The sequence below is a fragment of the Patagioenas fasciata genome, chromosome 3 (genome assembly GCF_037038585.1).
Source record: "Patagioenas fasciata isolate bPatFas1 chromosome 3, bPatFas1.hap1, whole genome shotgun sequence".
Lineage (NCBI taxonomy): Eukaryota > Metazoa > Chordata > Aves > Columbiformes > Columbidae > Patagioenas > Patagioenas fasciata.
In genome coordinates this window covers 118,015,793-118,030,606 of record NC_092522.1, presented here as the reverse complement: position 1 = coordinate 118,030,606, position 14,814 = coordinate 118,015,793, and the positions used below count along the sequence as shown (strand labels likewise).

The 14,814-nt window shown below is 40.6% G+C and overlaps 1 protein-coding gene across 3 annotated transcripts in view; it reads left to right on the top strand.

Annotated features, from left to right (window-relative positions):
• The window catches only part of ITSN2 (intersectin 2), an 86,055-nt gene that overhangs the window by 61,493 nt on the left and 9,748 nt on the right, over positions 1–14,814 (top strand). For 2 of the 3 annotated variants that reach the window (XM_065833249.2, XM_065833248.2), the window contains 2 exons: positions 1,014–1,110; positions 2,234–2,425. In XM_065833249.2, coding sequence (XP_065689321.2) covers positions 1,014–1,110; positions 2,234–2,425 — 289 coding nt within the window. Of the gene's footprint in view, positions 1–1,013; positions 1,111–2,233; positions 2,426–7,596; positions 11,211–14,814 lie in introns of those variants that run through there. The other variant, XM_065833250.2, reaches the window with a different exon arrangement.

Sequence of the window (14,814 nt, the reverse complement as noted above, 5' to 3'; positions counted from 1 at the left end):
TAGTATCACTTAACTGGCCTTTCTCAAGGTGTTCTACAGCTACACACCCTCTGTTTTGAGTGAATACTCTTGTTAATACCCATCTTCCTTCTCCAACACTTAGAATAGGGCTGATCTAACCATTTTAATACCAATGGTTTTAATACCAATTCACTTTACAGAGACAGGAGGAGAGATTATAGCGAGGAGGTTGAGAAATTGCCGCACTGAGTTTCTGTGAATTAACAGCAGTGGAAAATTTATTTGTAGTATGTGCAGAAAAAGAATAAATACAGTAAACAATTAATAGTTTGTATTTTAAGAAAAGTAGGCCTGGTGCTGGTTCAGGAAGGAGCCTCAAAGAATAAAACATAAATGTGGAAGGGGAACTAAGATACATAATTCTCAGTTCTTGCTAGTTTGAGTTTCTTTTTTGTTGTAATAGGGCTCACTCTGCAGTTACTGCTTTCTTAAATCCATGCTCACTTTTATATCCTGACTTTTTTGTGCACTCTGAAGTATATTTGCTTCTTCAGTGTGTGCAGAGATAGTCTGTACCTGCGGGACTGAAAAAGCAAAGACTGAAAAATGAGGAAAATCTTCTCACTCTCCCATGCTGTACTAGGTAGGAAGTGAGAGCAAACACTTAGTTTGGGGTTTTCAAGAGCAGCTTGTGGTAATTGTTACCTCTGTTCTGAGTATCTCATTAGAGACTCCTTATAAGATGCATAAGTGGAATGTTCATAGAGCAGATTTTCAGCCCTACAATTAAATTGTGCACTGAAATCATCAGCTGCTCTTGAAAATTTTGGATAAATGCATTTGCCAGAACATATTAGGGTACAGCTTTATTTTAATTGGGTTGTTTCATCCTTTAGCCTTTTTTCTTTTGAGATCTGTTTAGTATTTAGTTAGTGTTTGGAAGCCTATTTGCCTTTTTATAAAACTGTGTGACATAATTGTTGTGCTTTTTTTTCCAGTCTATAGACTATTTAGTTTCTGAATTGTGTAATAACCATTTTAAACTTTTACAGGCAAGAGGGAAAAAGAGACAGAAAGGGTGGTTCCCTGCCAGCCATGTGAAATTACTGGGTCCAAGCAGTGAAAGAACCACAGCTGCTGCTCCCTCAGGTGAAAAAAAACCCACTTTATATTTCATTTAGAGTATTTCATGTAACTGCTTCAGTTGTTCAGATACTAGTCTGAATTATATAACTAGCGTAATATGGATTGGATGTATCTGACAGTGGTGTCACTGTGGAAGGTAAAGTATGAGTCAGAAATCTGGGCCTTCTCAGCTGTTATGAATGTGTGGACAGCTGTAATGTCCATTCTGCTATTATCTCTGTCCAAGAAAGGTAAAATCTCAACTTCTTAATTAAAACAGTTCTTTGTAGGGTCCCTCCCTAGCACATACCATCCTCTACATGCCTGACAGCAGAAAGTCTGTCATACAAAGGTGCTGACATCCAGAAATCTGTGAGGATCAGCAGTTCCTCTTCTATGCCAAGAGCTTTTTCATTTTGCGGAATGCACTGAACAGCCACACTCTTCTCATTTGGAAACTCTTTGTTTTCAAATGCCAGCAAAAAATCTTACAGAAAACTAGCAATGATTGACAAATACCTTGCAAATACAGCTCCTTGTAAGGAGGGAGACGAAGCAGCACATTTCCACTAGGGTTTTTCCTTTGAATGGCCGGGTACAGATGAGATTATTTCACAGAAATTTTTTGTTCTGCGTGTTTAAATTGTGCTGTTCTCCACAGTTACGACTTGCTTATACAACAGCTGCCTGGGTACTACTGGATAAAACCTCCCTTTGAATAAACCATCAGTTCATGATTAGCTAATGCGCAATTAGCTCTGCCATTGCCACGTCTTTCTCACAAGTACCGGGTATAAGATAATCAAACTCATTTTCTTTGCTGAACCAGTAAAAGAGACAGAAGTATACTTGATCATATTTCAAAGTCTTTAAAAGGTCAATAAGTGCTGTACTAACTGAATCCATTCGTGATTAAAGTACATAGATAACTAAAGTGGAAATAAATATTACTGCCCGGCCCAATTAAAAAAAATAGAAGGAAAGAAAAGGGAGGGCAATTCCACTTCAAGATAAGATCATGTGGTGTTTTTCTTATGTAACAGTGTATGTGAAATTGTTGTTTCTTTCCTGTGGTTATGTAAAGCACTCAGAAAAAGTCTTAATACTTGTGTAACAGTGTTTTGCTGGTTTTGTTTTTTCTTCACAGTGTGTCAAGTGATAGCGATGTACGATTACATGGCAAACAATGAAGATGAGCTCACTTTCTCCAAAGGGCAGCTTATTAATGTACTGAACAAAGATGATGCTGACTGGTGGCAAGGAGAAATCAATGGTGTCACAGGTCTCTTCCCCTCAAACTATGTGAAGATGACCACGGATTCTGATCCAAGTCAGCAGTGTAAGCAACTTTTCTTTTTTCTTTATTTCAAAGATGCATCGCAATTCTTCTGCTTTGTGTTTGGAATTTGGAGTTGCAGGCATCCGCTGAATCTATTGATACTTTAAATACTTTACTATGGTACTAAGTACTTTAAATACTTTTCTATTTTACCTACAAACAAAAAGCACATTACCAGCCAGCCGCTGTGTGATAGTAAGAGTGATCTGGTAGGTGTTCACCTCCCATTAAAGGTGCTGATGTTCGATAACTGGAACAGTGCAGACATACTGTGATCGATTATCAAACTTGCTCGAGTTTTATGAAATACAAAAAAAGTGCCCGCTGTAGTCATCTTTAACTTATATTTAAACTCTTTATCAGTCAAGTAAAAATAATCTAAGAAAGGATAGGAAAAAGCTTCTAGCAGTAGCAAGTGATCTGTCCTGTGGTAAATAACTTCAACTTAATGGCTGGACTCGGTGATCTTAAAGGTCTTTTCCAACCAAAGTGACTCTGTGGTTCTATGAAATGCGCGTGTCCCGACTCCTTGTAGTCCAGCTCTCATCCACTTCTGAGAAACAAGATGTGAATCAAAGCATATGTTAAGCTGAAAACTACCAGCAGCAGGCTGAGAACTGAATTCTAGAATATACACCTACCTGACAGAATTTTCTCTGCCTTTTTTTGCATGTAAACACAGTAAAGGTTTCTGGTGGCACACACCCCCCATTTTTTTAGCCCTTGTCCCCAGGGAAATTTACCAGTGTTTTTACATCCTCAGCTTTTCATCCTGGCACCCTGTGATTAAGCCAACTTTTATATCAACCTGTGCCATTAGTGGGTTTGGGAACACATCTTGATGTCAGAGTTGCTCCTTTGACACAACAGGCCTTGTCCCTTTGCTTGCTGTTTTTTCCCTAGGCAGCATTTGTAGTTTTCTCAGTATAAAAACACATCCAGAAGTATGGCTGAAGTTCATTCTTCATAGCCTATAGCTCGTGTGTAGGACCAGTTTGCACTTAAGATTCGATCAGCACAGTTGTGTTCTTACAGAAGGATTCACGATCTTGGAAAGGAAGGTACAGCTTGCTTTGGAAAATTAAAATATTTTCTCCTGGTAGCTTTTTATGGTACGTGGGCAAACTGCACCATTCCTGAGGTTTTATTTTTAGCTAAATTTACATCTGTGCTCTCATGTTTGATAACACATTGATATTTATTTATTTATTAAGTGCCTCTGGCCAATGTGGCTGTGATGTCAAAAACTTCTGCATTTATATTGAACTTAACATTTTTTTGATTAGCCATCTCTACACCATTACAATGATCTTTTAGAAGCTGGAGTTTTTTTCATTTACAAAAATCTGAGTTTTGAAGAAACCATATAGACTAAATCCAGATGGGCTGCAAAATCAAGATTCTGTCTGCATATTAAGACCTTGTGAATTTTCAAAAATTATAGAGATAATAGCTTATCACACTGGGTGTGGTGCCATTTAGAATTACGTGGCTGAATGTGATAAGCACAAGGTGACCACTAATTTTCAACAAAATCAGTGCTGGGACCAAGTTGTAATTGGAAACTTTCAATATGAACATCACATTTTTCTCATTGTTTACTGATACATCGCTGGGCTTTTTCTCAGATTTCAGTGTTGTGAACTAAAAATGTTTCCAGCCACAGCAAACCGTGGCTGCATGAACAGAATTTCCCTTTGAAAGTGTATTGACAAAGGTCAGCCAGTGGCAGCCCAGTGGGCAGATGTGCACATGGACAGATGTGCACCAGGTCATCTGTACCTGGTTGTTAAATTTCTGTCTAAGAATAGTCTGTTTGCTATGAAGCAGATCTGCTGGTGCTTAATTAAACAAAATCTGCCTGTTGGTGAATGAAGAGTGTATTGAATTTATTTATTTATTTTAAATTCTCTGAGTGTTTGAAATATGATAATTTGTATATCAGTTTTGTGCTGGGATTTACCACTCTTTTGTGATATTAAAATATATGCATTTGGAAATGTCAAGAAAAATCCTGCTTAAAGTCCAGAGCCTACTCAAAAGCATCATGGTTTGTTAGCTCAAGTGCAGTGCTGTGCAAATATCGTTACAGAGATTTCAGGTGGGCTGTTTTCATGTGGTGTGAAGTCTGAGCTAGTAAGTTGTGTGAGGAGTAAGCTGGCACTGTACCTGTCTTCTGCAACCAGAGAAATATTTAAATATGTAAATTGAACTTTCAAATTTCCTTAGATTTCTATTTTTTGCTCTTATTTAAACATAGTGCAGAAACTATGATTAGTATTCTTGAGAAATCACTAAGGAATTGCCCCATGGAAATGTTGATGTGGCCCTCTAGGGACCATCTTAGAGATATGGCAGAATACAATCTGAAAATTGCAGTGTTATATTTTAAGGAATAGTTAATCTCAGTATTGCAACGTTTCTGTTGAAGAACAGCAGTTTCTCCCACTGTCTTTTCTGAATGATCGAACCTATTTGAAAGGGAGCAGGTAGATTTGCTTTACTCAAGGAAAATTCCGCTTTTCGCTCAAATTTAAACTCTGTTCTATGGACTGTGTTTGTATCCACGGTCTTTCCTGGGTCTTACCAGTTACATGTAAGTACTGTACTCTACTGGCAAACTTCCCGAGCAGAGGAGGAACTTGGGTCAGTGAAACATTTCTTCTCTTAGGCTGCTGAAACAGCTCTCTGAACAGCATCACTGCCCCTAACAGGATCACTTCTGCTGTTGGTGCAGCTGCGCATCCTGGCATAGGGTCTCTGCAGAGAAGGAAAAAAAAAATCAATGAAAGGTGTGTTATAGGTCTGTCAACAGGTCTCTTAAATACAAATGAGTCCTGGTGATTGCAGAACACAGAAATCTTGAGAGTTGTGCTCTCAGTGACCTCAGTGATGGTTAGAGTTATGTTTTAATGACGTTTTAATAGCCCTTATTCTAATATTTGCACAGAAGTCATCATAAAGAACAAATAAGGTACGCAGGAAGCTTCGAAATATAAATGGTTTTTGTTGAGTGCTTGCTCAGCCATGCAGGGTCAGATCTTTTTTCTCTTGCCAGTACCTGTCCACCAGGCTCTCTTCCCGTTCTCCCCAAGGGGTGTGTAAGGTGGGGCACACACTGTGCACTTCTCACTTTACACGTCTTCCCAGCAACCTGGTCTGGAGAGAATTTTGTCACTTCAGTCGGTATTCATCTGCCTTAAACAGTTCTTCTTAGAAACTTGTTCTCTCCTTATTTGTGGGCTTTTTCAGCAAGATAGCTGTTTTTCAGCTTGTCTTATCATGTCTGAGCCTTATCTTTATATTTTCTTTAGTTGAGATTTTCTCCCCTCCTGTATCTCAGGTGGAGACAAGGCAGGTGCTCCAGCTATATCTGCATGCTTGGTTACTAGATGGCTTTTAGTGTTAGAGACCTGCTCATCTCCCAGAGATGCTCTTGCTGAGAGCTGGACAACTCAGCCAGGTGGACATAATATATAATAATATTATGAACACCTACGCTCAGCCTGCAGAGGCTTCTAGCACCTCTTCTCTGAGGTATCATCTCCCTTTGTGAGACTGGGCTTTCACAGAACTCAATGTTGTACCAGTTCTTTCTACTCTAATGTACATATAGGTATTGTTTCTGTTATATATAGGTAGGTAGGTAGGTATTTTTTTAGCCCAGCATTGCTGCAGTTCCTCAGGCGTCTAAGTTACTCCTTCAAGTATTTAGGTGTGAGCTCCAGGTAGTCCCCATAGCCTGATAAACACCTCCTGCCCTTTTAAACCTGCCTGCTCTGCCTTCTGCCAGTGCAATGGCAAAAGTTGGTTAGACTGGGAACAGATCCTCTCTGTAGACTGTTCTCGACACACATATGACGACAGTGTGAATTTCTGGAGGTACAAATTTGACGTTTGTAGTAATACCACTTAGATCTACCCAGGCTTTTTCCTCCCCAAACCTTATGTGTAGATGTGACATGTTAGAGACAGGAGGCAAGTCCTGTCCTTTCAGTAACAAGGATCTGCATTTCCAGAAGTTTCTCTCCATGCACAAAAGTTGATCAGTAATTCCTGCCCAACACTGTCTAACAAATGAAGCTGACCGATATTCAAAGGGGTTCATAGTGAAAGAAGAACTTCTAAACTGACGTGCTCATGGCAGGTGCATTTCTGTGTCTATATAAGGACAACACATGTTGAAGTTCTCAAGTTATGGCCAAGTAACTTCTCTTTATGATTGTGGAGTGAGAGTTCATGGTATTAGTGGCTTTGAGGTGTTGCGTGTTGCAGGTCCACATTCATTTTTTTAACACATGAAGATTAATAATTTAATCTGAGATTTTACTCAACAGCTCCAGAATATTACCTCTTTTACCAAGGATCACATACAAAATCAGTCCTCTACATGGTGACACAGACATTTTTGTATTTCTAAAACTATTTGGTGGATGTCAGTCAGGTTTGATAAAGCTTCCAGCTGGAAACCCTGGGGTCTGGAATATTCTGTGGATTGCCGTGGGCTGTGTGCAGCTGCAGCCCACATCACACACCTGCCTTTAACATGACTGGCAGTGCCTCTTCCAGACCGTGTCGACCATCATTTCTGATGGGAATATTGAGTGTTCTGGTACTTCCTACTGCATGATCACATATTACTAGAGACAAGGTGTCATTTCTTTTCAGACTTTAGGTAGAGTTGAACAGTTTAATTTTTATGTGCCGATATGAATAAGTTCCAACGTGGCTTTTCTTGACAAGTTTAGTTTTTATCTGATATTCTAATGTCTCATTACAAGTTTCTCGGGAGAAATTCTGGCCTTGAAATCTCAGGGAATTTTGCCATTGCTTTTAAAAGCCCTTAAGGCTTGACCTGGTGGTACTGAGTCAACGTACCAGAAATCTTCCTTGGGGAAAATAAACACTTCTTAAGTGAATCAGCTGCAAGTGTGTTTCAGAGTCAGTGATGGCTGGTCACAAGTACATAAAACTGTATGTGTTTATGAATAAATACAAAATTGCAAGAGTAGAAGCTCATGCTGTCTGTTTTCAGCAAGCTGAATGTTGGTTGTTCCTTTCTGACCTTTATGGTGTTGTTCTGTCTCTGTCCATAGAACTCATATGTTTCACTCTTCAAAATTTATGTTCATTTTATCCTTCATTTTTTTTTTTGTTTTTGTTTTTTTTAGGACCCAATGTTGTCTTCCAGTGTGAAAGCACCTCAGAGACCCACTATCCGAGTTTGACTGTAGCGTGGAGGCAGGGCGGCCAGCCCTGCTCACGTATCTCTGACACAATCCTTGTGCTTCGTTTGAACGTTAGATCCAGTCAAGGAATTAGGATTTTGTGGGTTTTCTTGTCATCTACCGTTACAGTTGATTTGTAAAAGCAGGAAGGATAGTGGGTCTTTGTGTGGCTTTCACTGCTGTTCATTCTTGTTTCCTGTAGTGTTTTTCTTTGCTATTGGTAATTGTAGATCATTAGCATGCATATCAAGTTATCGTTTGCATGGTGGGATTGCAGACACACAAAGACCCACTATTTGCACAGTTTATCTGAGCTTTTTTTTTGAATGGGCAGTTGTGTTCTTTTAATGTTGTAATGTGCATACTTTGCAGAATTAAAATGTTTGCTGATTACTGTTCTGATGGGTTTGATTTAATCTCTCACATATTGAGCTTTTAAAATCGGCAGCCTACAAGGCTCATCCAGAAAACAAACCCTACCTGGTAGTCACTGTGATTACAAACATGCTACAAGATCCAAGGTTAAATCTGATGCAGTCCATCCAGTCTTTTAATACCCTTTTTAACTGGGGAAAGAACTATTAAGCATGGAGTGGAGGATATTTTAATTGTTTTCATCCTTCACAATAGGACTATAGCAGGAAATCAGGTTGGTTTGACTCTAGATGTCCTGTGTCTAAACAACCTCCTTCTGTTAAATACTTTATTCTGATAATTCATATTTGCTTTCAGTTTTAGGAAAGAGCAGACACGTACAGGTTGCTGCAGTAAATGCTGCTACAGCCTCTAGACCCTTTCCTTGCCCCTTTTCTTCATTAAATAGTTAACGGTACTGAATAGTGTTTTTATCTGGCTACGGTCTGCAGTGACTTTAAGTAGTATCTGAAAGCTGCTGCTTTTCTTTCTGCTAAATAGATTAGCAGCCTAATACAGAGGTAACCTCAATAAAGAGATGTTGCCGGAAAAGAAACACTAACAGGCACCTGGAGCTGAAGGCAGAGCAGTTGGGTTTAAAAATGGAACTATCCTGCTCAGCTCAAAAGTCGTCCTTAGAAGTACAGATCAGCAGTGTGGTGCGGTAACGGTGCCACATCCTGTTAGTTTGGGGAAGGAGGGACCAGGACTTCAGGGCTATAACCCTGATACCCCTTAAAATAAAGGATTAATTTAATAACGGATTGCTTGTCTGATTAAATAGTTCCATGTTCCTGTAACAGCAGGAAAGATCTAGTAGATACAGTATTTAATTTAGTTGGTTTCCTGAACTTGGTTACGAAACAGCAAAGGTCACTTATGCAATCAGAAATGTTTACAAACCACTGTATGTTTACTATACATATATATGTATGAATGTTGTGAAGGTACTATCAGGAAAAGGTCAGTCCAAGTGCAGAGGTCTAAAAGCCTTTCTCCAAAATTTCTATAGAAAGAGTGGGATGTTATGTATTTAATATACTTGATCAAATAATGTATATGTGCCCTTTAGTTCAGAGATATATCTTTTGTGCAATACAGACTACAGCAATGTGCCTACGTAAAACTGCAAATGGATTTTTATTCTGGATGTATTTTGTCTAAATGAGTATTTTGTTATAGAATGAAATCACATTATTGTAGGCAAATAACATGCTAGATAATTCCTCAAGTATTCTATGTTTTAAGTATTTCTACTAAAACATGCTGATCACCCTGAATTGCCTTCTCTGAATTTCTGACTTTGAAAGCCTGTTTGATGCAGGCTGAAGTCTGTTGTGCTTCACCAGTGGCATCAAGCAGTCACTCACTATAGTCTAATTATTAATTATTCAGTGATCTTATAAATTATCCCATTTCTAAAAGGCCCTGTTAACCTGTGGGGTTCGAACCAAACCGACTTCCCAATGTTCAGTGACAGTTTTCCTTGAATGCCAAATTGCTGCTGATCACCTCTGCAAAATGAAAAACAACTTCACATCCTACCTGGGACATTCTAGGAAATAGTTGCAAGGCATTTTCCAAAAACAACTGGCATTCTACCCATTTCTTAACTGATAAATCGGAGATGAGGCTCAGTTTCACACAAGGAGCCCTGTTGTTGGGTATGTGAGCACTGGTAACTATTGAAACAGCTGCCCCTTGGTTTGAACTGATGAGCATTGAAATGAAGCATTTTGGGATTTCACAGTTTCAGTATTACCTGAGTGCACTCTAAATTCTCTAACTGTAATGACAAAGATGATAATAATAATAGTAGACCTTAATAATGCTGATTGAAGGAGATGTAGTCCCTGCCTTCAGTGTTTACTGCAAAAATCCAGAGAATTCAGCTGAAGCACAATCACCTGAGGGCTCTGCTCTCCTGTCACACGCTGGTGCAGAAAGAATTGAATAAATATAGCAGCTCATTGATAGGAAAGACCATGCTGAAGATGAATTTCAGGCAAGATTATTTTAAAATAATATTCTGTATTACTGACGAGGTGTAGGTAATAGAAGCTGGGTTTAAATTGGACTTTTTCTGTCAAAAATGTTACTTTTTCTCTGTGTGCAATCCACTCTGTTGTTAATCGAAGTGCATAGAGTTGGGTTCAGCTGTGGTCCCAGCCAGGCAAAGTAAAACTCATGTTCATCCTGTATTTGGGTGAAAAAGCTCGGCTTTGGAACTAAGGACAAGGTGGAAAATAGTTATTTGTTGAACTGAGCATCCTCAGTGAAGAGCTGAGGGTCTAAGTGTTGATCAGAGCCACGCAAGGTTAACATATAACACTGGAGCCAACCAGGAAAGCAAAATATGGTGTTGCCTGCAGTGTAGTTCTTGCTTCATATTGTCCCATGGGGTAATTGGGGTAAGAATGTAAATGATGCTGTAAATGCACAAGACCAGGTACTGAAATGCTTCTTAATTTTGTAAGTGTCTAGTTTGCAGAATGGGCCAACAGCCTACAAAAGCGTAGTCGTACAAAGTTTACAGAGCTGAGCTCCTGGTCCAGCAGTTGGGTCCACACAGGGAAGGTTTGTGCCATCACCAAGACCCGGTTGCAGGTCCGGGGTGTGCGATTAGTCGGTGATGGTGAAGGGCTGTGACAGCCAACAAAGCGCTGTCTTATAGTTAGTGTTAATAACGTCACCATTAGGAGTGGAGAAGGCATAAAACTCCATCAAAAACACTTCACGCTAATAATTGAAAGGTCTCCTACCAGTCATTGAATGTTATGCCATCTCAGTGCTTGGTCAGATCATATCCCTGTGTGATTTTCTTGAGTTGGGTTGAAAACACCTGTAAATAAGTCTGCTCGTTGGAATGCCGACACACCTTGGTCTGTAGTAGAGTTGGGAGCTGCTACAGGGTCACGCTATTTTAATGTATTGAACTAATAAAACTGCTACGTAATGGTGTGTGCTGCCTTGAAATCTCTTCCGTAGTTCTTTTCAACCGAGAGTATTAATGTCTGGAGATGATTGTTAAGACGTGCAAATGCAGGCTACGCTTAGCATGAGGCAAATGTTCATCTTTGGTTTTAAACAAAGTTGTAAGATAACTATGCAAATGAATTTTATTAAAGGGACACATAAAAGGCTCTAGTTTGTCTGTTGTGGTTTTTTTGTCCATCTGGGGAGGATTTTTTCCCTTCTGAATAGCTTGGTATGAGCATTGTTACCTGGCTCTGTGATGGAGCGACTAGATTTGCTCTTGAAATTTTACCTCTTGAAAGCTGAATCATATATTTCTTCTGTTGTAGCAGAGAGGGTGTGCTGCATTTACTGATTATGGGAGATTGGATAAAAGCTTTTATTACTTTTTCCCAGGGCCTGATGGAAACCAACCTTTCCATGTTGGCAGATTTGTTGGATTAGTTCCTTGCAGGGGTTTCAGTGGGCACAGAGACAGCTACAGGCTGTGACAGGGGTACATTGCGAGTGAGTGAGCCTTGTGTGTGCCGGCACCATCAGTCTGTTCGCTGGCTGTACTAAAGGGACTATTTTAATAGCAACCCAGGGTACCTAAGGTGAGATGTAGACTATGGTAGCCTGGGAAAACAACCCCCCTCCCCCTCAAAAAATCTCACAACCCTAAACAATCCAAGCTATTCCCTTACAAAATGCAGTTTCTGTAGGCCACCTCTGCCCCTAAATAGTCTTCACTGGTGACCCAAAGCCGTGATGCTTCTGGTATAGGCAGATCCTTCAGGACAAGTGCCCGAGCTCCTGTTTGAGGCTGAAGATGTCTTTCCAGAGCTGCTATTTTCAATGTGGTTTTTCATGGTTGAGCACGGAAGTTTGGTGAGGAAGGCAACAAAGCACTGGGTGCATCTTTGAATGCCGTTTATCCATCTGGCTTTTACCGCAATTCTCAGGAATTGTCTATTAAGTGAGGAATTTTAATTTACTTCTTTTTTTAAGAAAGAAAAAAATGTATTTTCTTTTTAATGATGTTTAGCTATCATTCCTCTCTTTCACTGGAGGATTTCTTCAGAAAGTGTCTTTTTTTTTTTCCCCCTTGAACATAAATCCAAAAGATGTCAGTAATTAGAAAGGTTTTTGCCCCCCAGCCTCCCTGTGTTTTCCAGGTGTTTGAATCTCCTGCAGAGTAGAATGGAGTAGAAACTCAGTAGTTTTTCATGCAGGGTTAGGTATGTTAGTGGTAAGAAAGCATTTCTTGTTCAGGTATATTTGGAGAGGGAAATATCATTTTAAACATAACTTCAGAGACTGGGATTTCCTGTTAATAAACTCTCCAGCTTGTCTTCCCCTGCCCCTGCCAGGCAGCTGCTGCCTCGGCCCACAGAGCAGGATTTACCACACAGGTACCGCGGCTGTGGTGGGAACCGCTCCCTCGCTGTGCCCTGAGTTCCAGAGGTACCAGACCTGCTCCACCTGCTGCTTTAGGTGCTTTCCTCATAGAATCAATCACAGAATGTCCTGAGTTGGAAGGACCCACAAGGATCATGGAGTCCAACTCCTGCACGCACTGCTCCAGGTGAGGCTGCCACAGAGCAGAGCAGGACAATCCCCTCCCTGCCCAGCTGGCAAAGGCAGATTGTGCCCACTATGGCGTGAACATCCTGGCAGTGCCCTCCTCCAAACACCATGCAAACCTCTTATCTAGTGAACAGAGGGAGCTGAGACCCCTGAGCAGCTGAGATTCCCCTCTGCAGGTTCTCCTGAAAATCCTCTTGCTTTCCATGAGCTGTACGGAGAGCTTGGGGTGAAGCTGCACAAGAGAGAAGTCAAACAAATAGCTTTCTACTGCCAAAAAAATGAAAAAAAAAAAAAAAGGCGGTTTTATTGCTTCCACGCACATTCCTGACTGCTAAACTAGCAGAAAACTACTGTTTTCTTTTTCCACCCCTGGGGATCCATTTGCTGCCAGGGTGTGAGCTGGGAGTCAGATAAGTGCCAGAACTGATGCAAGGAAAGGAGGGAGCGGGACTGTGGGAGGAGGATGGGTAGAGATGCAGGTCCACCCTTTCCGTCCCAGTGAGCCCATGGGTTGCTGTGGCCACTTTGGAACAACATTGGCAAAGGCACTAGGTAGGTTGTTTTCTTCTGTCTCATTTGCCTTTCTTCCCTTCAGATCCAGACGTCTGAATTCACCCTCTAAAATCAGGTGTGTGCACTGCACACTATGTTTTTATGTCAGCCTCATCAGACACGTCAAAATTTGGGCTGTTTTTGCTGGTGCTGATTTAAATATAAAATAGCACTCATCCATTCATCGCAAAAGCTGATAGTTTAAATACAAGGTTAGTGCAGGAGCCAGTTAACTGCATTATTGTATCTGATAATGAGCCTATAAGCCAAATCTATTTTAGGTGCATTAAAAAAGGCCCATTTTCCTTTCAGTGTTCACTTCAAGTAGACAGCACGAGATGGACACAAACCCGAGCGCGTGGGCTGTTCTAACAGCTGTGATACGAGCAAACAGCAACAGGAGCTTCAGTCTGTCCCTGCTTTTGTTGCAAGGGTGGACCTTGCAGGAGAAAAAAGAACCACATGGTCAAAGCTGAAACTTCAAAATCTGGAGTAGAGTCTCGTTACCTTGCAAGCCCTTGATTATCCTCATTTCATGTCTTAGGAACCAGGAGTACTTAAACTCAGTCCTGTGCAGACTGGGATCCAGAAGTAGCGCACGTTGGCCACGGTCTGTCTGGATGGACTGAGATACCAAACTTCATAAGAATCACTTTGATCTGTAACTTTACTCCTTTTCCTCATCTAACTTTGGCCTGATTGTAACTTTGGGAATAACTAAAGCCAGCAGCAGCATGATCAAATGAGCTGCAATCCCAGGTATTTTAATAAAAAGTGGCATTTTGTTTTCAAATCTTGTCAGAAAGATTAAGATCTGTGATTCCCCCTTAGAGGTATGGAAGAGAACAGAGAAGTCGTGATTTTAAATCTAGCTCTTGCCTTCACTGTTTTACTTCTTTGTGTTGTTCAAAGGGTTTCCCCATTAAAATATTATACTTGGAATGGTGTCATAAACCTTCGTGTGCCAAGTGTTTCTCTCCTGCTGAAGGATGCTGCTTGGTGCCTGCCCAGCAGGAGGACCCAAACCTTTGAGGTTCCCATTAGGCCACTCTCACATCGAGTTCAGCCAAATGTTTAGTGTTTCTTGTTGATTTTTTTCCACCCAGATTAATTACTATCTCATTTTCATTTCATTCTTTAGAGCAGCCTTCCCGTAAGTAGATCTATACATTGGCGGTGCATAAAGTCATGTTCTAGTGTCCCAGATGTCTCAGGGTGACAAGGCAGACAGCCCTTTGTGCTCTGGGTCACGCTGCCTTTCACAACACCTGTAAACTCTCCAAACGTACCATTACCTCTAGAAATGCCGGATCCAAACGAGTCCCTGCGATGTCCTTTCCACTATCCTGCAAAATCCACAGTTCACGTATTAAAATCTGATGCCGACACATCAAGCGATAGATGTATGTTCTCAAACGCTCTGAAATTGTTCCTTTTTCTTAAATTTTCCCTCACCTGCTACTTTGCAGTGCTCTGCTGGCATGGGACGGCTAACAGAGGGATCAGAGTTTGACTTTCTGTGCTCTCCTTTCCCCATCTAAATATATTCACCACTTCATTTTACCAGTTTTTGGTTTGATTACTAAATTTCAAATGTTGCTTACTAACATGTAGACAGTGGAGGAAAAGCAGTGTCCAGCTGTAGGGTCT